Here is a 24,628-nt window from a genome sequence, read left to right on the forward strand (position 1 = left end):
TTTACATGCATTTATTGTGATTTTTGCTTTATAGCGGTAGCCTGGAACTTAACCTGCTGTATAAGCAGGGCCTTCCTGAAATTCCATCAAACATTACTCTGAAACATGATTTCTCTGCTGCCTCTAGTCTCTGTGCTGTAGCATTCAGAGCCCATGCGTTGCACTCAGTGTTGGTAACACTATACTATACATTTTTTTTTTTTCCTCCATAGATAAACTTATTTTCTGCAGATGCTTTAACACACCGCTCACCCTTATCTCCACCCCATCTATTCTATGGCTCACCTCATCTTTAAAATTTATTTAATTTTTATTTATATTTCTTTAAATAATTTATTTGCAGGTTGTGGTGTGCAGCCAAGATTACAGTAGCTCAGAATATAAAGAAAATAATGACATTAAGAAAACAATAGTCAATGATCAAAATGAAGTGTGTACAGACAGTGATGGAACAGTCATTTTATCTAAAAATGGCAACCTTGAACATATTGTCAAGAAGCAAAAGTGTGCAGTCTGTATAACCTGCATTGGATTATTACAATGGGGTTGCTCTACTGATGCTGTCAAGTTGGTAAGGCATGCTATACATACATATTAATCATCCAAATCATGCATATTCATATAAAAATACAGTGGCACTTCAAATTTCAGCCATAATTCATTCCAGAAGGCTGTTTGAGTGCCATTACTGAACAAATTTGTTCCCATAAGGAATAATGTAAATTAGATTAGTCCGTTTTAGACCCCCAGAAATACACTTACAAATGCACTTACAGAAATATACTTACTTAATTGTTCGAGTTTGGAGCTGTTTGAAATTCAAGGTACCACTATATTTGTTCATTAATTTCCAGTCATTGCAGTGAAGGCAGCATTTTCATACAGTCACCCCTATTTTCTTTTTTTTTTATATTACAATCGCCCACCAATATAGTAATTCCATTTAAAGAAAGCCACAGAATAGTGTGTCTTGAGGTATTCTTTCACCTGTTATATGTATATATAAATGTGTATATATATATATATATATATATATATATATATATATATATATATATATATATATATATATATATATATATATATATATATATATATATATATATATGTATATATACAGTGGACCCCCGGTTTACGATATTATTTCATTCCAGAAGTATGTTCAGGTGCCATTACTGAACGAATATTGTGAAGTAGATTAGTCCATTTCAGACCCCCAAACATACACGTACAAACGCACTTATATAAATACACTTACATAATTGGTCGCATTGGGAGCTGATTGTAAAGCGGGGGTCCACTGTATATATATATATATATATATATATATATATACGCCTACCATCCAACTTACGACCTGCTCGACTTACGACCACTCGACTTACGACCGTGTTTTTTATGCCAAATTTCTGGGAAATAAACAACTATTTGTGTTGTACAAAGTGTTTATCCTAAACCTTACAGTATAAAATACAGTACTAACAGCATAAAAAGTAAAGTAAAATGTGAAATACCAAAATAAAACAATAAAATAAAGTCATTACAAAAATGTTTTGTTGATATTCAGTAGTAAAGTTCGACTTACGACCATTTCAGCTTACGACCGGTTTCTCGGAACAGAACTCATTCGTAAGTCGGATGGTAGGTGTATATATATATATATATATATATATATATATATATATATATATATATATATATATATATATATATATATATATATATATATATATATATTATATATACATGTATACATGTATATATATATATATATATATATATATATATATATATATTATATATATATATATATATATATATATATATATATATATATTTTTCAACAAGTTGGTCGTCTCCCACCGAGGCAGGGTGACCCAAAAAAGAAAGAAAATCCCCAAAAAGAAAATACTTTCATCATCATTCAACACTTTCACCACACTCACACATTATCACTGCTTTTGCAGAGGTGCTCAGAATACAACAGTTTAGAAGCATATACGTATAAAGATACACAACATATCCCTCCAAACTGCTAATATCCCAAACCCCTCCTTTAAAGTGCAGGCATTGTACTTCCCATTTCCAGGACTCAAGTCCGACTATAAGAAAATAACCGGTTTCCCTGAATCCCTTCACTAAATATTACCCTGCTCACACTCCAACAGATCGTCAGGTCCCAAGTATCATTCGTCTCCATTCACTCCTATCTAACACTCTCATGCATGCTTCTGGAAGTCCAAGCCCCTCGCCCACAAAACCTCCTTTACCCCCTCTTTCCAACCCTTTCGAGGACGACCCCTACCCCTCTTTCCTTCCCCTATAGATTTATATGCTTTCCATGTCATTCTACTTTGGTCCATTCTCTCTAAATGACCAAACCACCTCAACAACCCCTCTTCTGCCCTCTGACTAATGCTTTTATTAACTCCACACCTTCTCCTAATTTCCACACTCCGAATTTTCTGCATAATATTTACACCACACATTGCCCTTAGACAGGACATCTCCACTGCCTCCAACCGTCTCCTCGCTGCTGCATTTACCACCCAAGCTTCACATCCATATAAGAGTGTTGGTACTACTATACTTTCATACATTCCCTTCTTTGCCTCCATAGATAACGTTTTTTGACTCCACATATACCTCAACGCACCACTCACTTTTTTTCCCTCATCAATTCTATGATTAACCTCATCCTTCATAAATCCATCCGCCGACACGTCAACTCCCAAATATCTGAAAACATTCACTTCTTCCATACTCCTCCTCCCAAATTTGATATCCAATTTTTCTTTATCTAAATCATTTGACACCCTCATCACCTTACTCTTTTCTATGTTCACTTTCAACTTTCTACCTTTACACACATTCCCAAACTCATCCACTAACCTTTGCAATTTTTCTTTAGAATCTCCCATAAGCACAGTATCATCAGCAAAAAGCAACTGTGTCAATTCCCATTTTGAATTTGATTCCCCAAAATTTAATCCCACCCCTCTCCCGAACACCCTAGCATTTACTTCCTTTACAACCCCATCTATAAATATATTAAACAACCATGGTGACATTACACATCCCTGTCTAAGACCTACTTTTACCGGGAAGTAGTCTCCCTCTCTTCTACACACCCTAACCTGAGCCTCACTATCCTCATAAAAACTCTTTACAGCATTTAATAACTTACCACCTATTCCATATACTTGCAACATCTGCCACACACACACACACACATATATATATATATATATATATATATATATATACACACACACACAGACTGATACACTCTTGAAGTCATTCTGTTTCACTCCATTCTCTCTACATGTCCGAACCACCTCAACAACCCTTCCTCAGCCCTCTGGATTACCAAAACTGTTGTCCAGAGGGCTGAGGAAGGGTTCTTGAGGTGGTTCAGACATGTAGAGAGAATGGAGCGAAACAGAATGACTTGGAGAGTGTATCAGTCTGTAGTGGAAGGAAGGCGGGGTAGGGGTTGGCCTAGGAAAGGTTGGAGGGAGGGGGTAAAGGAGGTTTTGTGTGCGAGGGGCTTGGACTTCCAGCAGGCATGCATGAGCGTGTTTGATAGGAGTGAATGGAGACAAATGGTTTTTAATACTTGACGTGCTGTTGGAGTGTGAGCAAAGTAACATTTATGAAGGGGTTCAGGGAAACCGGCAGGCCGGACTTGAGTCCTGGAGATGGGAAGTACAGTGCCTGCACTCTGAAGGAGGGGTGTTAATGTTGCAGTTTAAAAACTGTAGTGTAAAGCACCCTGATGGAGTGAATGATGGTGAAAGTTTCTCTTTTTCAGGCCACCCTGCCTTGGTGGGAATCGGCCAGTGTGTTAATAATAAAAAAAAATTCTTTACATTCTCTATTATGTTTTATTGTTTTTATGCAATATTTTTTATTTATAAATACATTGTTTCCTTATGAAACTAGTGATCTAATGCAGTTAGCCTCACAAACACTCTGTTTTCAGAAGGGGAAGAATGGGAAGATATGATCAGTGCGACAGCGGCAGTGGCTGCCACCACTCGCCAAAGTATGCCCTATTTTATTCATTCTAGAGCATATATCATGTTTCAATGTTATTAATATTGTTTATTATGTCATATTAGATCATTTGTGATACATAAATGAGCTGTAGAGTTGATATTAGCATTATATTAAAGTATTTTGTCCTGCCTCCTGAGAGCAAGAATTCCGCTGGAACGGATTAATGGCATTTCAGTTAATTTAAATGAGGAAAATTGATTTCATATAAAAATGAACTGAGTTACAAGCTAGTTCACTGAATGGATTAAACTCGTAAGTTGAGGTTGCACTGTATGTGCATTTTTAAGGCCTATCCCTATTGCTCACTTAATATATGATAATGTAAACATGTTATCAGAGTTTTATATGCATTGTGATTTTTGCTTTATAGCGGTAGGCTGGAACTTAACCTGCTGTATAAGCAGGGCCTTCCTGAATTTCTATCAAACATTAGTAAGTAATACATATTTTATGAAAAAGAGGGTAAATATACAAGGTATGATGTAGCACGTAATGAAAGTAGTTGGTTAGATTATGTATTGGTGGATAAAAGGTTAATGGGTAGGCTCCAGGATGTATATGTTTATAGAGGGGCAACTGATATATTGGATCATTATTTAGTTGTAGCTACAGTTAGAGTAAGAGGTAGATGGGAAAAGAGGAAGGTGGCAACAACAAGTAAGAGGGAGGTGAAAGTGTATAAACTAAGGGAGGAGGAAGTTCGGGTGAGATATAAGCAACTATTGGCAGAAAGGTAGGCTAGGGCAAGTATGAGTAATGGGGGGTTTGAAGAGGGTTGGAATAGTTTTAAAAATGCAGTATTAGAATGTGAGGCAGAAGTTTGTGGCTATAGGAGGGTGGGTGCAGGAGGAAAGGGAGTGATTGGTGGAATAAAGAAGTAAAGGGTTTGATAAAAGAGAAAAAGGTAGCTTATGAGAGGTTTTTACAAAGCAGAAGTGTTATAAGAAGAGCATAGTATATGGTAAGTAAAAGAAAGGTGAAGAGAGTGGTGAGAGTGCAAAAGGAGAGCAGATGATAGAGTAGGAGAGGCACTGTCAAGTAATTTTAATGAAAATAAGAAAAAATTTTGGAGCGAGTTAAACAAGTTAAGAAAGCCTAGGGAATGAATGGATTTGTCAGCTAAAAAATAGAGCAGGGGAGTTAGTAGATGATGAGATGGAGGTATTGGGTAGATGGCGGGAATATTTTGAGGAACTTTTAAATGTCGATGAAGAATGGAAGGTGGTAATTTCATGCATTTGCCATAGAGGTATACCATCTTTTAGGTGTGAAGAAGAGCAGGATGTGAGTGTGGGGGATGTGCGTGAGGCATTACGCAGAATAAAATGGGGGTAAAGCAGCTGGAACTAACGGGATCATGACAGAAATGTTAAAAGCAGGGGGGGGATATAGTGTTAGAGTGGTTGGTATTTTGGTTTAATAAATGTATGAAAGAGGGGAAGGTACCTAGGGACTGGCAGAGAGCATGTATAGTTCCTTTATATAAAGGGAAGGGGGACAAAAGAGATTGTAAAAATTATAGAGGATTTAGTTTACTGAGTATACCAGGACAAGTGTGCAGTAGGGTTATTATTGAAAGAATTAGACGTAAGACAGAATGTAGGATTGCGAATGAGAAAGGAGGTATTAGAATGGGTAGGGGATGTGTAGATCAAGTGTTTACATTGAAACATATATGTGAACTGTATTTAGGTAAAGGTAGGGATGTTTTCATTGCATTTATAGATTTAGAAAAGGCATATGATATAGTGGATAGGGGAGCAATGTGGCAGATGTTGCAGGTATATGGAATAGGTGGTAAGTTACTAAATGCTGTAAAGAGTTTTTATGAGGATAGTGAGGCTCATGTTAAGGTGTGTAGAAGGGAGGGAGACTACTTCCTGGTAAAAGTAGGTCTTAGACAGGGATGTGTAATGTCACCATGGTTGTTTAATATATTTATAGATGGAGTTGTAAAAGAAGTAAATGCTAGGGTGTTCGGGAGAGGGGTGGGATTAAATTATGGGGAATCAAATACAAAATGGGAATTGACATAGTTACTTTTTGCTGATGATACTGTGTTTATGGGAGATTCTCAAGAAAAATTGCAAAGGTTAGTGGACTAGTTTGGGAGAGTGTGTAAAAGTAGAAAGTTGAAAGTGAACATAGAAAAGAGTAAGGTGATGACGGTATCAAATGATTTAGATAAAGAAAAACTGGATATCAAATTGGGGAGGAGTATGGAAGAAGTGAATGTTTTCAGATATTTGGGAGTTGACGTGTCAGCAGATGGATTTATGAAGGATGAAGTTAATTATAGAATTGATAAAGGAAAAAAGGTGAGTGGTGCATTGAGGTATATGTGGAGACAAAAAAACGTTACCTATGGAGGCAAAGAAGGAAATGTATGAAAGTATAGTAGTACCAACACTCTTATATGGGTGTGAAGCTTGGATTGTAAATGCTGTAGCAAGGAGATGGAGGCAGTGGAGATGTCCTGTCTAAGGGCAATGTGTGGTGTAAATATTATGCAGAAAATTCGGAGTGTGGAAATTAGGAGAAGGTGTGGAGTTAATAAAAGTATTAATCAAAGGGCTGAAGAGGGGTTGTTGAGGTGGTTTGGTCATTTAGAGAGAATGGATCAAAGTAGAATGACATGGAGAGCGTATAAATCTGTCAGGGAAGGAAGGCAGGGTAGGGGTCACCCTCAAAAAGGTTGGAGGGAGGGGGTAAAGGAGATTTTGTGGGCGAGGAGCTTGGACTTTCAGCAAGCATGCATGAGCGTGTTAGATAGGAGTGAATGGAGATGAATGGTATTTGGGATCTGACGATCTGTTGTAGTGTGAGCAGGGTAATATTTAGTGAAGGGATTCAGGGAAACCGGTTACTTTTATATAGCCGGACTTGAGTCCTGGAAATGGGAAGTACAATGCCTGCACTTTAAAGGAGGGGCTTGGGATATTGGCAGTTTGGAGGGATATGTTGTGTATCTTTATACGTATATGCTTCTAAACTGTTGTATTCTGAGCACCTCTGCAAAAGCAGTGATAATGTGTGAGTGTGGTGAAAGTGTTGAATGATGATGAAAGTATTTTCTTTTTGGGGATTTTCTTTCTTTTTTGGGTCACCCTGCCTCGGTGGGAGATGGCTGACTTGTTAAAAAAAATAAAATTTGATTCAGTCACCAACATATTTGTAGATATACTATACGTACTAATAAGGGAAGAATTTTTAGTCAGTACTAAATAGAGAACATTAGGAAAAATTTTTGTTTCAGAAGAAAATCAGTGTAACCAATATTAAAATTGTCAGAGTTAGAAATTTGTATCAGTATCCAATATTCACAACTCTTTTAACCTTCTACCAACAAATATAAGAAATATTTATTTATTTTGATTATTTGTTTAACTGTCTACCAACTAATAGTGTAATAAATATTTATTTATTTATTTTGATCATGTCCATTACTTAATGCTCATTTGTGATATATAATGAAGTTGCTTAATCTTTCTTTTTATAAATTAAGTGCTTTTCGCTGTAATTACTTGATAAGATTGTTGAAGTTATTTACCTTCTTTTACAATATTTCATAATTATGAACCTTTCATTATTTTTTCATAGAATACAAATGCATTTTGTTAACCCTTTAACTTTTTTTTTTTTTGCTTGCTTTTTTTCAGCTGAGTGAGAGTGTATCACATGCAGGACATGATGCAGCAGGCTTCACTTTAGCATTGTCATTTCCAGTCAGCCTGAGCTTGCGAGTTCACTGGATCTGGGCACTTCTGCTGCAAGCATATCCACAATTCCCAACAAAAGTGTGAATCTCAGTAGTTTGGTTATGTTTTTAAAATATGTAAACTGATGTTATACACTTTGTATAAACTGCATGAAGTACCATTGCCCTTGGAGACTAAAGTACTGTATATTAACTTAACATTTTTATTTGGCTGTTTCCTAAGTGACAGTGACCACTTTACATTTTTACTTCTTACTTCAGTGAGCTAATTACTTAACAATTATTTAAATACCACTAGCCAACTCCAACTTAATTTTCAATTATCATCTTTCTCACCATTTTTACTACTCATGAGATGGGGAGGCACCTTGCCATGTTAGATTATAAAAGTATTATGGGAAAATGGTTATAGTGTGTGTGACCCATAGCACTTCATATCAACTTTCTCACTGGGTACCATCACAGGAAAGTAGCACCACATTCTAGCAAAATATCCATAGCAGAACTTAAGCCATTTTAAAGATTAGGTGTTCATGTTATAAGAAATAGAAGCTGTAAATCTTTCATATGTATGCCTAATATGTTTCTTGTGTCTAGTGCTCTCCCCTCAAGAGAGGTGCTTTGATGCTGGTGAGGCACTCTTAATAAGAACATAAGAATGGAGGAACACTGCAGAAGGCCTACTGGCCCATACAAGGCAGGTCCTCATCAAAACGACCTTTACCCAAAGCTACCCAAGAATTAACTCCCGTACCCAATGACACCAATCAAACCCAGCCCCTCCCACTCATATATTTGTCCAATCTCTTCTTAAAGCTATCCAAGGTCCTAGCCTCTATCATCCTACTGGGAAGATTGTTCCATGCATCCACAACTCTTAGAAAACCAGTACTTACCTATGTCCTTTCTAAATCTAAATTTATCCAACTTAAAATCATTATTTCTGGTTCTTACCTGGTTTGACACCCTCAGTACTTTATTTACCCTTTGACTGTCGCGGCCGTATATATACGTCTTACGAGGTACCGTGTTTGACGTATATATACAGTGGACCCCCGGTTAACGAACTTTTTTCATTCCAGTAGTATGTTCAGGTGCCAGTACTGACCGAATTTTTTCCCATAAGGAATATTGTGAAGTAGATTAGTCCATTTCAGACCCCCAAACATACACGTACAAACGCACTTACATAAATACACTTACATAATTGGTCGCATTTGGAGGTGATCGTTAAGCGGGGGTCCACTGTACTCATAAATTATAGCTATGGCAGGAAAAGAGGGATTATAAATGTATAAATTCAAGGATTGTGTGGAGTAAAATAAAGATTGGATGTGAAAAGTGGGTTATAGTAAGCGTGTATGCACCTGGAGAAGAGAGAAGTGTAGAGGAGAGAGAGGGATTTGGGGAAATGTTGAGTGAATGCGTGGGGAGTTTTGAATCAAGTGTGAGAGTAATGGTGGTTGGGGATTTCAATGCTAAAGTGGGTAAAAATGTTATGGAGAGAGTAGTAGGTAAATTTGGGGTGCCAGGGGTAAATGTAAATGGGGAGCCTTTAATTGAGCTATGTGTAGAAAGAGATTTGGTAATAAGTAATACATATTTTATGAAAAAGAGGATAAATAAATATACAAGGTATGATGTAGCACGTAATGAAAGTAGTTTATTAGATTATGTATTGGTGGATAAAAGGTTGATGGGTAGGATCCAGGATGTACATGTTTATAGAGGGGCAACTGATATATTGGATCATTATTTAGTTGTAGCTACAGTTAGAGTAAGAGGTAGATGGGAAAAGAGGAAGGTGGCAACAACAAGTAAGAGGGAGGTGAAAGTGTATAAACTAAGGGAGGAGGAAGTTCTGGTGAGATATAAGCGACTATTGGCAGAAAGGTGGGCTAGTGCAAAGATGAGTAGTGGGGGGGTTGAAGAGGGTTGGAATAGTTTTAAAAATGCAGTATTAGAATGTGGGGCAGAAGTTTGTGGTTATAGGAGGGTGGGTGCAGGAGGAAAGAGGAGTGATTGGTGGAATGATGAAGTAAAGGGTGTGATAAAAGAAAAAAAGTTAGCTTATGAGAGGTTTTTACAAAGCAGAAGTGTTATAAGAAGAGCAGAGTATATGGAGAGTAAAAGAAAGGTAAAAAGAGTGGTGAGAGAGTGCAAAAGGAGAGCAGATGATAGAGTGGGAGAGGCACTGTCAAGAAATTTTAATGAAAGTAAGAAAAAATTTTTGGAGTGAGTTAAACAAGTGAAGAAAGCCTAGGGAAAGTATGGATTTGTCAGTTAAAAACAGAGTAGGGGAGTTAGTAGATGGGGAGAGGGAGGTATTAGGTAGATGGCGAGAATATTTTGAGGAACTTTTAAATGTTGAGGAAGAAAGGGAGGTGGTAATTTCATGCACTGGCCAGGGAGGTATACCATCTTTTAGGAGTGAAGAAGAGCAGAATGTAAGTGTGGGGGAGGTACGTGAGGCATTACGTAGAATGAAAGGGGGTAAAGCAGCTGGAACTTATGGGATCATGGCAGATATGTTAAAAGCAGGGGGGATATAGTGTTGGAGTGGTTGGTACTTTTGTTTAATAAATGTATGAAAGAGGGGAAGGTACCTAGGGATTGGTGGAGAGCATGTATAGTCCCTTTATATAAAGGGAAAGGGGACAAAAGAGATTGTAAAAATTATAGAGGAATTAGTTTACTGAGTATACCAGGTAAAGTGTACGTTAGGGTTATAATTGAAAGAATTAGAGGTAAGACAGAATGTAGGATTGCGGATGAGCAAGGAGGTTTCAGAGTGGGTAGGGGATGTGTAGATCAAGTGTTTACATTGAAGCATATATGTGAACAGTATTTAGATAAAGGTAGGGAAGTTTTTATTGCATTTATGGATTTAGAAAAGGCATATGCTAGAGTGGATAGAGGACCAATGTGGCAGATGTTGCAAGTATATGGAATAGGTGGTAAGTTACTAAATGCTGTAAAGAGTTTTTATGAGGATAGTGAGGCTCAGGTTAGGGTGTGTAGAAGAGAGGAAGACTACTTCCCGGTAAAAGTAGGTCTTAAACAGGGATGTGTAATGTCACCATGGTTGTTTAATATATTTATAGATGGGGTTGTAAAAGAAGTAAATGCTAGGGTGTTTGGGAGAGGGGTGGGATTAAATTATGGGGAATCAAATTCAAAATGGGAATTGACACAGTTACTTTTTGCTGATGATACTGTGCTTATGGGAGATTCTCAAGAAAAATTGCAAAGGTTAGTGGATGAGTTTGGGAATGTGTGTAAAGGTAGAAAGTTGAAAGTGAACATAGAAAAGAGTAAGGTGATGAGGGTGTCAAATGATTTAAATAAAGAAAAATTGGATATCAAATTTGGGAGGAGGAGTATGGAAGAAGTGAATGTTTTCAGATACTTGGGAGTTGACGTGTCGGCGGATGGATTTATGAAGGATGAGGTTAATCATAGAATTGATGAAGGAAAAGGGTGAGTGGTGCATTGAGGTATATATGGAGTCAAAAAACGTTATCTATGGAGGTAAAGAAGGGAATGTATGAAAATATAGTAGTACCAACACTCTTATATGGATGTGAAGCTTGGGTGGTAAATGCAGCAGCGAGGAGATGGTTGGAGGCAGTAGAGATGTCCTGTCTAAGGGCAATGTGTGGTGTAAATATTATGCAGAAAATTCGGAGTGTGGAAATTAGGAAAAGGTGTGGAGTTAATAAAAGTATTAGTCAGAGGGCATAAGAGGGTTCGTTGAGGTGGTTTGGTCATTTAGAGAGAATGGATCAAAGTAGAATGACATGGAAAGCATATAAATCTATAGGGGAAGGAAGGAGGGGTAGGGGTCGTTCTCGAAAGGGTTGGAGAGAGGGGGTAAAGGAGGTTTTGTGGGCGAGGGGCTTGGACTTCCAGCAAGCATGCGTGAGCGTATTAGATAGGAGTGAATGGAGACAAATGGTACTTGGGACCTGACGATCTGTTGGAGTGTGAGCAGGGTAATATTTAGTGAAGGGATTCAGGGAAACCTGTTATTTTCATATAGTCAGACTTGAGTCCTGGAAATGGGAAGTACAATGCCTGCACTTTAAAGGAGGGGTTTGGGATATTGGCAGTTTGGAGGGATATGTTATGTATCTTTATACGTATATGCTTCTAAACTGTTGTATTCTGAGCACCTCTGCAAAAACAGTGATAATGTGTGAGTGTGGTGAAAGTGTTGAATGATGATGAAAGTATTTTCTTTTTGGGGATTTTCTTTCATTTTTGTGTCACCCTGCCTCGGTGGGAGACGGCCGACTTGTTGAAAAAAAACAAAAATCTAGCGGTTTCAAATCAAGCAGGAGAAAGCTGGTAGGCCCACATGTGAGAGAATGGGTCTGTGTGGTCAGTGTGGACCATATAAAAAAAATCCTGGAGCACGCAGTGCATAATGAGTAAAAAAAAAACTGTTTTTTTTAATTAAAATGCCGACTTTGTGGTCTATTTTCGTATATTTATGGTTGTATTCTCGTTTTCTTGGTCTCATTTAATAGAATGGAAAATATATTATAGAAATAGAGGTGATTTTGATTGATTTTACCATAAAAGGACCCTGGAAATGGAGCTCAAAGTACGGGAATTGTTTGATTTTTGCCGATGTTCAAAAGTAAACAAGTGATGTCATTGTCCAATAAATGTCCAACTAGCCATTCTAATATGCAGTCATGAATGGGTTGATGTTCTTTATACAATTATTACAATATTGCAGTAGTCTGCATAACAGTAAATCTTCTATTTTTTGTTTGAATATAAATTCAAAATAGGAAGCAAGAGTAATATCACAAGGGCCTGGAGACATGACTGATGAACAAAGAAAATGTTATTTTAGAGCCAGGAGTGTCTGCATTGTTCATTCTGGTCCTTATTTTGAAATTGTCATATTTTTTAATTTTTGTGAAATTGGCCAAATTGCAGATTTCTGACCACGTTGTTGGGTAGTTGAAATCAGTAAATGGGCAGTTTCTTGTACTCAATCGATAGAAAAAAATGGAGTTCTAAAGAAATAGCTATGAGTTTGGTCGACTGGAACAATGGAATTAGCCGAAAATAGGGCTCAAAGTGGGCGAAATCGCCGATTTGTAAATATCGCCGAGGTCGCTAACTTCGCGAGAGCATAATTCCGTCAGTTTTCCATCAAATTTTGTTTTTTTGGTGTCATTACAATCAGGAAAAGATTCTCTATCATTTCATAAGAAAATTTTTTTTTTTTTTTTTTAAATTTTGCGACACAAGGAGACACCTCAGGATTGGGGATTGCGACAGTCAAGGGGTTAATATCTTCTTTGTTTATGCCCGTCATCCACTTATACACTTCAGTGATGTCTCCCCTCATTCTACGTTTCTCCAGAGTGTGGAGATTTAAGGCTGTAAGTCTATCTTCGTACGTGAGATTCCTTACACAGTAAATCATTTTAGTCATTCTTCTCTGTATGTTCTCTAATGAGTCTATATCCATCCTGTAGTAAGGAGACCAAAACTGAGCAGCATAATCTAACTGAGGCCTCACTAGTGATGTATAGAGCTGTAAAATAACTTTTGGACTTATGTTACTTATACTTCTTGAGATAAATCCAAGTAATCTGTTAGCCTTGTTGCACACACTTAGGCACTACTGTCTTGGCTTTAGGTTTCTGCTTACCGTGACTCCCAAGTCTTTTTCACATTCTGTATGATCAAGCTCTACTTCGCCTAGTTTATAGCTACGAGGGTTATTTTCATTAACAAGGAGTAGTACCTTACACTTATCCACATTGAACTTCATCTGGCATTTTTCAGACCAAGACATTAATTTGTCCAAATCCTCCTGGAGTTCATTGCTATCCTCCTCAGAATGAATCACATGGCCTATCTTTGTATCATCAGCAAATTTACTCATGTCACTTGTAATCCCTTCATCAAGGTCATTAATGTAAATTATGAACAAGAGAGGGCCTAAAATTGATCCTTGTGGAATGTCACTAGTGACTAATCCCCATTCAGATTTGACCCCATTAATCGAAACTCTCTGCTGTCTATTGGTAAGTGTTACGACTTAATCTTCACAGTAACAATAGGGGCACAAATAACTCCATTTTTTTTGTTAGTTTTATTTTATTACCAATCATTTAGCTTCATTGGTATTTGGTTAGTGAATTAAAATAACCACAAGCAATTATAAATGAAATACTATATAGCAAGAAACCCAATCTTACGTTCAAATTCTCATTAATAGAGTATGATACAATAATTTCAATTAATAATCAACTAATCTCACCCTTTAACTCGTTTAGAAAGGTCTAGGGTAACGAAATAGTTATCTTTCATAAGTGACATGAATTACCAGACTTCAGGAAACTAATGGCAAAGGCAAGACAATAGACTTGGTATAAAGTTTTAGTTTAAGCTAGGAGCTTTGGGTTGAAGACCCGTACAGAATCAGAGCTAGGAGCTGACTCACTCACTTAACTACTTCATAGTATGACTTTAGCTCGGCCCGAAGGCGACGCGTGGCGTCAATTCTAGAACCACTAATTGGTCACTACAGTAGTGGTTATACATTCGTAATACCTAACCTAATAATAATATAATATAATATTATAATTATAATAATCATGGGGAAAGATATAATATAATACAATATAATACAATGAGAGTACTGTTGATGATTCATACCGTACCCGATAATAATATATAGTCGAACCTGCTTTATCTAGCTAGTAATAAAGTGGTTCGCGATATATTATTACAGAACTTATTTTAACCAGGCCTTTTATTTTTGTATATAATGGAGTGAAGTAGGGGCGCGTAACACCTCCCCCCTCGCGACTGACGGTCGCCATTGACTTGTACTCTCTGTGGTGGGTAGCATCTGTCATAGTAGCAGAGGTTGTAACATAGACAGCAGTCCTACATCATCTCCAGCTTTCTCCACAACATAGATGGTCATAAAAGTACTGACTCATACTGTTAAAATAAAGGTATATTAATAAAAATTTCAAGGCCTAGAGAGGGCATCAGCAATGAGATTATGTTTTCCTTTTATATGGGAAATAGAGATAGAGAAGGGTTGAATTCTCAAAGCCCAATGAAGTATTCTCGCATTCTTCGATTTCATAGTATTTATGAAGGTCAAAGGATTGTGATCGGAGTACACTGATATCTGATGGGTAGAAGATCCTAAATATACATCAGAATTCTCTAGGCATACAACGAGAGCTAAGGCTTCTTTTTCTATAGTTAAATAATTAATTTGGTGTTTCTTTAACTTAGAAGAAAAATAAGAAACAGGTTGTAATAGGTCAGAATTTGGAGCCTTCTGTAACAATGCGGCTCCCAAAGCATACGCACTGGCATCTATTTGTAAGTGGAATGGTTTATTAAAATCTGGACTTAGCAATACTGGGGAAGAGGATAGTAATCTTTTTAAACGATTAAAAGCAATTTCACAGTCCTGGGTCCATGAAAACTTTGTTTTTGGACTTGTTAATTCAGTTAGGGGAAAAGCTACCTGTGCAAAATTCAGACAGAACCGACGGTAGTAACTGGCAACTCCTAAAAATCTTGATACGCTTTTCCTATCCTTAGGGGTAGGAAATTCTAAGAGGGCCTTTACTTTGGCGTTCAAAGGAGCGACTTCACCTTGTCCAATCTGAAATCCTAAGTATTTAATTTTCGTCTGGCCAAACTCACACTTGGACAAATTCACTGTAAAATTATGTTTACTTAAGGTGTCAAACAAGGCTTTAAGCTGTCTAAGGTGTTGGGGCCAACTGTTGCTGTATACGACTAAGTCGTCTAAGTAAGCTTCTACTCCGTCCAATCCGCCCGTAAGTATGTTCATAATACGCTGGAACGTAGAAGCCGCGTTACAGAAGCCGAAGGGCATAATGCAATACTTGTATAGGCCACCAGGTATCATAAAAGCCGATATCTCTTGAGCTCTTGGTGACAACGGGACTTGGTAATACCCTCTTAACAAGTCCAATTTACTGATATACTTAGCTCTGGAGACCTTGTCTATTAAGTCGTCAATTCTGGGTATTGGAAACCCATCAGGTACTGTTACAGCATTGACTTTTCTAAAATCCGTGCACATACGGGAGGTCCCATCTGGTTTGGGGACTAGAATGCACGGGGATGCCCAAGGACTGTTACTTGGTTTTATCAACCCGTGTGAGAGTAAGAAGTTCACCTCTGCCTCTAGCTCACCTTGTTTCTTGGGACTCACTCTGTAGGGAGATTGCTTGATTGGAGTAGGTTCTCTGAGAGTAACATCGTGCACACCCAACGTACACGGTTTTGGGACGTCGTTGAATAGGTGGAGATTTGCCTTAATCAGGGATTTTATTTCGGGTCCTTTGTCCACTTCCAGATTTATCAGTAGAGAATTTAAATTCTTTAAGGCTGTCGAATTGTTCAGAAGAACTGGTATTCCTATCATTTCATCCGAACTTACTGGAACCCGTTCTTGGTTCAGAGGAGTTATAGTAGAAACTGGTGAAACGATTCCTGAATAGGGTTTAAGTTGGTTAACGTGATACGTCCGTTGTGAGTTCCTCTTCTTCGGCGTCCTTACCAAGTAGTTCACGTCACTTAGGCGCTTCACGATTTCTAAAGGACCTTCAAATTTGGGCTGTAGAGCATGTCCCTGATGAAATCGTTGAACCAGAACTTGATCTTTTGGTTCAAATGAATGAAGCTTAGTTCGACGATCGTATTCCTCCTTCATCTTACTCTGTGCTTGTCGTAAGTTTTCGGCAGCCAATTCTCTAGCTAGGCTCAGGCGTTCTTCCATTAAGGTAGGAGAGCTCCTAAAAGTTGGCGTTTCTTGCCCGGTCCAAGCTTCTTTGAGAACCTGTACTGGTCCTCTAATTTGATGCCCATATATTAACTCAAATGGCGAAAACTTCAAGTTGTCTTGTTCGCTTTCTCTTAGGGCAAACAAGAGTAGTGGAATACCTTCATCCCAATCTTTGGAATACTGTAAACAATAGGACCTCATCATAATCTTCAAAGTTTGATGGAACCTTTCCACCACGCCTTGTGATTGGGGTCGATAGGCCGTCGCGTAAACCGTCTTGACCCCTAACTGAGCCAAGGCTTCACGGAAAAATTTTGAAGTAAAATTCAACCCTTGATCCGATTGAACTTCTCTTGGAAATCCGAAGTGAGAGAAGAACTTAATCAGTGCTCTCACTATTAGGCGAGCATTAATCCTCCTGAGAGGAACTGCTTCTGGGTACCTGGTGACTGTGTCCATGATAGTGAACAGGAACTGGTTGCCCTGCCGAGTCTTGGGTAGCGGGCCGACACAGTCGATCACCAGACGTGAAAAGGGTTCGCCTCTTACTTGTATAGGGTTCAACGGCGCAGGTGGTGGATTATGTGCAGGTTTGCCTACTAGTTGACACACGGAACAGCTTCTTACATACCGTTCCACTTCTTCCTTCATTTTTGGCCATGTGAAGTGCTTAGAAATTTTTCTAAAAGTCTTCTTTTGTCCCAGATGTCCACCTTGAGGACTGTCATGAGCAAACTTACTTGCTAAATTTCTAAACGGGGTAGGCAAGACCAGTAGATGATCACTTTTAAGAGATCCTAGTTTCTTTTTCAGTAAGTCCTTCTCCCAATAGTAAGAGCTGTCACTTTTAAGGGCTTCTTCTCCCGACACAGCAAGCTTCCTGATGTCACTTAAGGAGGGGTCTATTTGGAGTTCTCTTACTAGATCCTCCTTCGAGAATAAATCTATTTCGGAAACCACCGACTTAGGAACTGGTATTGGTTCCGGGTGAACTGTTAGCTCAAAACTTGAGCTTTCGTTGAATATGTCTCCTACTCCTACGTCGACGTCGTCCATGACTTCCTCCGATACCAATGGAGAACGCGACTGTTTGGTCATTGCCCGGGTTACTACGCTCAGAGGAAAGAGAGTAGGTTCCGTTCGTCGGGCTTCGATGACGTAATTTTCCTCGGTTGGATTTTCCATAACTATGGGCTCTTTCCATATTCCTTCTTCCGCTAAGTCGTTCCCAATCAATAGGTCTACGTCTTTTATGGGGAAGTTAGTTGGAGACACTCCGATTGACGTCCAGCCTGTAAAAATAGGAGTTTCGACATATAACTTGTACAGGGGTACTCGCGTAGTGGAGCCACCATAAGCTTCCAACAGAGCGTCGAAACCTGTATATGATCCGGCGGGGAATGATAACAGTCCTTCTCTTAATAATGTTAAGTAGGATCCCGTATCCCTAAAGGAATTTACTGCAACAACTGGCTATCGGTAATTCCTACTTTGCTTTTGGAAAAGTAAGGACTCATAGCCCTTGACAAGTCTGACGATGATACCCATATTCTGCTTAGTCAACTAGGAGGATCTGTTCCTTTTCCTTGGGACAGAGCGTCTACTCTTGGCTCGGACTTCCTTGGATGAGTCGTAGAGGATATTATTTGTGTGGGCAATCTATAGGATGGACTCCTTCCCTGGTCCCTATCACGCTTAAAGCATTGTGATTTGAAATGTCCCAGCTTCGAACAGTACGAACATTTAATTTTTTCCCATGACCTATCTGGTCTATAGGATGGGCTCGATTGAATTTGGTGTTTTACTTCGGGTTTACTCGTTACACGGGAGTGAACGGGTTGGGTAGATCGCTTACCAAAAGGCTTCGCAGGTTCGGTTCTCGTTGCTGGTTTGATAATGTGGCTGCTTTCAGATTGTACCAACCTCTGGGAAATCTCAAAGTTGTCTGCCAGCGCGGCAGTCTCTAACAACGTCGTTTGCGGATGGCCAACAAGATACTGGCAAACTCCCTCTGGAAAATTTGCATACAAATCTTCTAGTAACATTAATTGTGATAGATCTTTTAAAGTCGTGACCCAAGAAGCTCGACACCAACGTTCAAACGCCACTGTTTTCCCTCGGGCAAAATCTAAATAAGTTTGTCCTGTTTGCCGTTTCATGGAACGAAAAGCTATTTGGTAACTAATAGGGAGCATGTCATATGCTTCTAAAATAGTTCTCTTTACTACGTCGTACTGGACATAAAACTCATATGGTAAGGAGGCGACACAAGACTGCGCCTTTCCATATAGAGACGTGTGCAGCAATGTGGCCCATTTGTCTTTGGGCCAGCCCATTGAACGTGCCTGATTCTCAAAAATTTCAAAGAATTCATCTAAGTCTGTTTTGTTAAACTTAGGTACCATCAGAGCTGCTTTATGCAAGTCAAACCCGGTTTCCGTGCTCTTCACGTCTCTTTCTTCCGGAACTCCCTTCTGCTTTGTTTCAAAACGAAACCTTTCACGCCTAAATTCTTCCTCGTTTAGACGTCTTCTAGCTTCGATTTGAGAGTTTTGTAATAGTAATATGCGTTCTATTCTCTCTAGTTGTTCGGACGTGAAATTCCCAAGAGGTAATGACACCGAGGGGAATTCGGGCGTCTTCTCCGGAAGTATTTTGGGACGAGTACCAGTCCTAAAATTATCCCCGTCATTTGACTGAGGGTTCGTTCCAACCACCGATACATACTCCGGGGAAATGAACGGGGGAGAGCTTTGAGACTGGACTGAGTAGTAAGGCCTTGTAAACCCTGGCTCAACTTCATTATTTAAGGCAGTTCCCGTCCGTGGGATTTCTACTTCCTCGAACTGAGAAATAAAACTATCTTCCGAATCTAATTCTGGCATTGCTTGGGATTTCGGAAATAATCTATCCTTAATTAGGGACCTAAGAGTCTCTGCGCTATGGTATCTATTATAAGGTATATCTAACTGTCTAGCTATTTGCCAACACGTCTGTAATTTTAAAGTGTCAAGAGTAGCCTCTGTTAATTCATCTAATAATGACTTAATTTCTGGATCCATTTTCTTAATTCTCACAAGGGAGCTTAATTTTAATGCAAAACAAATATGTACTTCAGGGTAAGTAGATCCCGGACAGACAACCCATTTGTTACGACTTAATCTTCACAGTAACAATAGGGGCACAAATAACTCCATTTTTTTGTTAGTTTTATTTTATTACCAATCATTTAGCTTCATTGGTATTTGGTTAGTGAATTAAAATAACCACAAGCAATTATAAATGAAATACTATATAGCAAGAAACCCAATCTTACGTTCAAATTCTCATTAATAGAGTATGATACAATAATTTCAATTAATAATCAACTAATCTCACCCTTTAACTCATTTAGAAAGGTCTAGGGTAACGAAATAGTTATCTTTCATAAGTGACATGAATTACCAGACTTCAGGAAACTAATGGCAAAGGCAAGACAATAGACTTGGTATAAAGTTTTAGTTTAAGCTAGGAGCTTTGGGTTGAAGACCCGTACCGAGTCAGAGCTAGGAGCTGACTCACTCACTCAACTACTTCATAGTATGACTTCAGCTCGGCCCGAAGGCGACGCGTGGCGTCAATTCTAGAACCACCAATTGGTCACTACAGTAGTGGTTACACATTCGTAATACCTAACCTAATAATAATATAATATAATATTATAATTATAATAATCATCGGGAAAGATATAATATAATACAATATAATACAATGAGAGTACTGTTGATGATTCATACTGTACCCGATAATAATATATAGTCGAACCTGCATTATCTAGCTAGTAATAAAGTGGTTCGCGATATATTATTACAGAACTTATTTTAACCAGGCCTATTATTTTTGTATATAATGGAGTGAAGTAGGGGCGCGTAACAGTAAGCCATGCCTCAGTCCATGCTAGAACTTTACCTCCTATACCATGAGCTGCCACTTTTCTTAAGAGTCTCTTGTGAGGTACGTACTCTATCGAAGGCTTTACTAAAATCCAAATAAACAATATCATATTCTTTATCACTGTCTACTGCCTCAATTGTTCTTTTGAAGAACGTCAGTAAATTTGTCAGGCAGGAACGACCTCTCGTGAACCCACACTGAGATTCATTTATCAAGTTATCCTCTTCAAGGTGACTTCTAATAATGTCAGCTATAATTGATTCTAGTAACTTGCCCACTATAGATATCAGGCTTATTGGATGGTAATTTGAAGGAACGGACTTATCCCCTGATTTGAATATAGGAACCACATTAGTCAGCTTCCACAACTCTGGCACAACACCAGTAGGGATGGACGCATTAAACACACTTGTTAATGGCTGACTAAGTTCCATCTTGCATTCCTTAAGTACCCTGGAAAACAACTCATCGGGCCCTGGGGACTTACTATGCTTCAGTTTGTCTATCTGTTTGATAACCATGTCCCTTGTGACAGTAATATTAGTCAATTTGAATTCGTCAGGAACTGAATAATTGTTAATTTCTGGAATCTCATTTGTCTTCCTGTGTAAAAACTGACAAAACATAGTCATCCGTTCGTTATCCGTCAGCTGTCAGTTCCCAATTTTCAGAGGTCATAGTCATGTTTAGCCTTTCTAATCCCCTGTTTTACTTCTCTTTTAAGCTGAACATATTGGTCAGTAAGGTTAACCTCTCCTCTTCTGATGCGCATATAAATTCCCCTTTTCTCCCCTAATAGATGCTTTAGCCTCCTGTTAACCCATTTGGGATCGTTATTTAAAAAAAAAAAAAAAAGATCCTAAATGGGTTAATTTCTCTCTGGGGAATGTATATACTCTGAGCACAGTGTACATTATCAAGAAAAAAATCATAAATGGAGATCCCTTCGTAATCATAAGTATGATCATTGTCAATAAAATCATTAGCTAGATAACCCAAATCAAGATTTGACAGGTGTTCCCTAAGTCCACTATAATCGGCAGAGCGAAAATCAGGGATTTTTACAGTATTATCATTATTCTTGTATTCCCAGTTAATGCTAAAAGTGATGGATTTGTGATCACTTGCGCCAAGCTCTTCAGTGATCTCCAGATTATTTACGAGTGTTTCCTTTTTGACAAGACTAGGTCTAGCAAATTATTACCCCTGGTAGGCTCTGTTACACACTGCTTCAGAAAACAGTCCTGAACTGTTTCCATAAAGTCACTGGACTCCAGATTACTGGTCAAAGAATTCCAGTCAATTTGACTAAAGTTAAAATCCCCTACTATCACTATGTTATTGTGTCTAGAAGCCCTAACAATTTCGTCCCAAAGAAGTCTCCCTCTATCATGATCCAAGCCTGGAGGTCAGTATATTACACCTAGAATTAGTTTTTCTTGACCTGCTGCAAACTCTACCCAAACAGATTCTGTTACTGTTCCATCTGTTTTTATACCTGCTTTTATGAAACAATTAATATTTTCTCGAACATATGCAACTCCTCCCCCCTTTCCCATTACATCTATCCACATGGAACAACTTAAACCCTTGAATATTACACTCAGCAATCACATCCCAACTCTTTAAATCATACCATGTTTCAGTTAATGCAATGACATCAAAGTTCCCAGCACATGCTACCAAACGTAGTTCATTAATCTTATTTCTTGCACTTCGACTGTTAGCATAAAATACCATCATATGTTTTTTCTTCTGCACATTTTTCCTATTCACCTTTGTTTTTACACAATTTCTAAAATTATTATTACCCAGAGTTACTCCATGACAGTTACTATTAAGATTCTTATTATCAAAATCTTAATATCAAAATTTCTTAATATCAAAATCCAAGGAATTCGACCCAATCTTTCTTTCTTTTTAGTGAATCTGATTACCTCCTATTTCCCCAGTATGCTGCAGGACCCCTATGGGTTTGACATTTCCTCCATGAATGTAATAATAATCTAGTGCTCTGCATTTTGAGTATTTCCTACTTAAGCTCCTCAGCCACCATCACCAAAATTGAGGGTACTGGTGGCAGGATTTCCAGGTGGCTCATGGTACCTGAACACAGAGTATAGGTCTCCCTCAACATTCACGAGGGTTAGGGGATCAAGAGCCTCGCGAATGTTGAAAAATTGCGAATGTTTGGTGCCCCAATATATTGTAGGGAAATCTAATACAATTGAACCATGAACAATCATATAAGACATGACAGCATCATGAAATATATATCTCTATTGTATATCATGATGGTAGGATTGCTGGTGTCCATTTTTCTGTCTCATAAATATGCAAGATTTCAGGTACGTCTTGCTACTTCTACTTACACTTAGGTCACACTACACATATATGTACAAGCATATATATACACACCCCTGTGGGTTTTCTTCTATTTTCCTTCTGGTTCTTGTTCTTGTTTATTTCCTCTTATCTCCATGGGGAAGTGGAACAGAATTCTTCCTCTGTAAGCCATGCATGTTGTAAGAGGCAACTAAAGTGCTGGGAGCAAGGGGCTAGTAACCCCTTCTCCTGTATAAATTACTAAATTTAAAAAGAGAAACTTTCATTTTTCTTTTTGGGCCACCCTGCCTTGGTGGGATATGGCTGGTTTGTTGAAAAAAGAAAGAAAGATCTATTGTATATACATACATGCTCCTCCCACTCATATATTTGTCCATTCTCTTTTTAAAGCTACCCAAGGTCGAGTTGAAGCTAAAATCTTGGGTAGTTTTAAATTTTTTTTTTTTTTCAACAAACTGGCCATATCCCACCAAGGCAGGGTGGCCCAAAAAGAAAAACAAAAGTTTCTCTTTTTAAATTTTGTAAAATATACAGGAGAAGGGGTTACTAACCTCTTGCTCCTGGCATTTTAGTCGCCTCTTACAACACGCATAGCTTACGGAGGAAGAATTCTGTTCCACTTCCCCATGGAGATAAGAGGAAATAAACAAGACCAAGAACTAGTAAGAAAATAGAAGAAAACCCAGAGGGGTGTGTATATATATATGCTTGTACATGTATGTGTAGTGTGACCTAAGTGTAAGTAGAAGTAGCAAGACGTACCTGAAACCTTGCATGTTTATGAGACAAAAAATGGACACCAGCAATCCTACCATCATGTAAAATAATTACAGGCTTTTGTTTTACACTCACTTGGCAGGATGGTAGTACCTCCCTGGGTGGTTGCTGTCTACCAACCTACTACCTAGGAGTTTTAAATTTAGGTTGGATAAATACCTCAGTGAGAGGGGTTCAATTTGAGTGGGACTTGCACGTGAGCAAATAGAATTGTCAATGCTTATTGCTTGGGTAGCATTTATTCTGTTAGTGGGTTGTATTTATGAAGGACCTGCCTAGTATGGGCCAACAGGCCTACTGCAGTGTTCCTCCTTTCTTATGTTCTTATTGCTTGGGTAGCATTGAAAATTGGGGTGGGCAAATATTCTGCTAGTGGGATGGGTTGTGAAGGACCTGCCTAGTATGGGCCAACAGGCCTACTGAATATCAAAATGGTATATAATACTGACAGGTTGGTAGGTAAGACCCATGGGCAGCAGTTTGGCAACTTTATTTCAAAACGTTTCGCCTACACAGTAGGCTTCTTCAGTCGAGAGGTGCAGGCTGGTAGAAGAGAGAATGTAGTCACTGAGAGGTCAAGTCCCTCTCAGATCAAACGATTCTCACTTGAGAATCAAGTGAGAATCGTGTGTCCAGTTACTCTGGACAACCATTCATTTCCAACACCCCTTCTTGGCAAAATGCCACATATAACAGGGCGCCACCCCCTTCTTCCTAATTACGTCTATTGCTGTCCTGAACCTTCTAACTAAATCCACACTTCTACGGTGCCTACATCTTTGCCTCCAGCACTGAGGCAGATAATAGGATTGATCCCATTACCGTTCATGATGTTGTCAAGCTGGCTAACAATATCCTGTATCCCAGCCCCAGGAAAGCAAACCCTCTGTCTCCTACTTCTGTCCTTCAAGCAGAAGGCCCTATCTATGTACCTAACCTTGCTACCCCCAACAACAACAATATTCTTACCTTCC

At 38.5% G+C, this 24,628-nt stretch overlaps 1 protein-coding gene across 1 annotated transcript in view; it reads left to right on the forward strand.

Annotated features, from left to right (window-relative positions):
* The window catches only part of Pus10 (Pseudouridine synthase 10), a 122,480-nt gene that overhangs the window by 13,378 nt on the left and 84,474 nt on the right, over window positions 1–24,628 (forward strand). Inside the window, exons 2-3 of the mRNA XM_070085655.1 lie at window positions 344–571; window positions 7,722–7,859. Coding sequence (XP_069941756.1) covers window positions 344–571; window positions 7,722–7,859 — 366 coding nt within the window. The remainder of the gene's footprint in view (window positions 1–343; window positions 572–7,721; window positions 7,860–24,628) is intronic.

The sequence above is a fragment of the Cherax quadricarinatus genome, chromosome 16 (genome assembly GCF_038502225.1).
Source record: "Cherax quadricarinatus isolate ZL_2023a chromosome 16, ASM3850222v1, whole genome shotgun sequence".
Classification (NCBI taxonomy): domain Eukaryota; kingdom Metazoa; phylum Arthropoda; class Malacostraca; order Decapoda; family Parastacidae; genus Cherax; species Cherax quadricarinatus.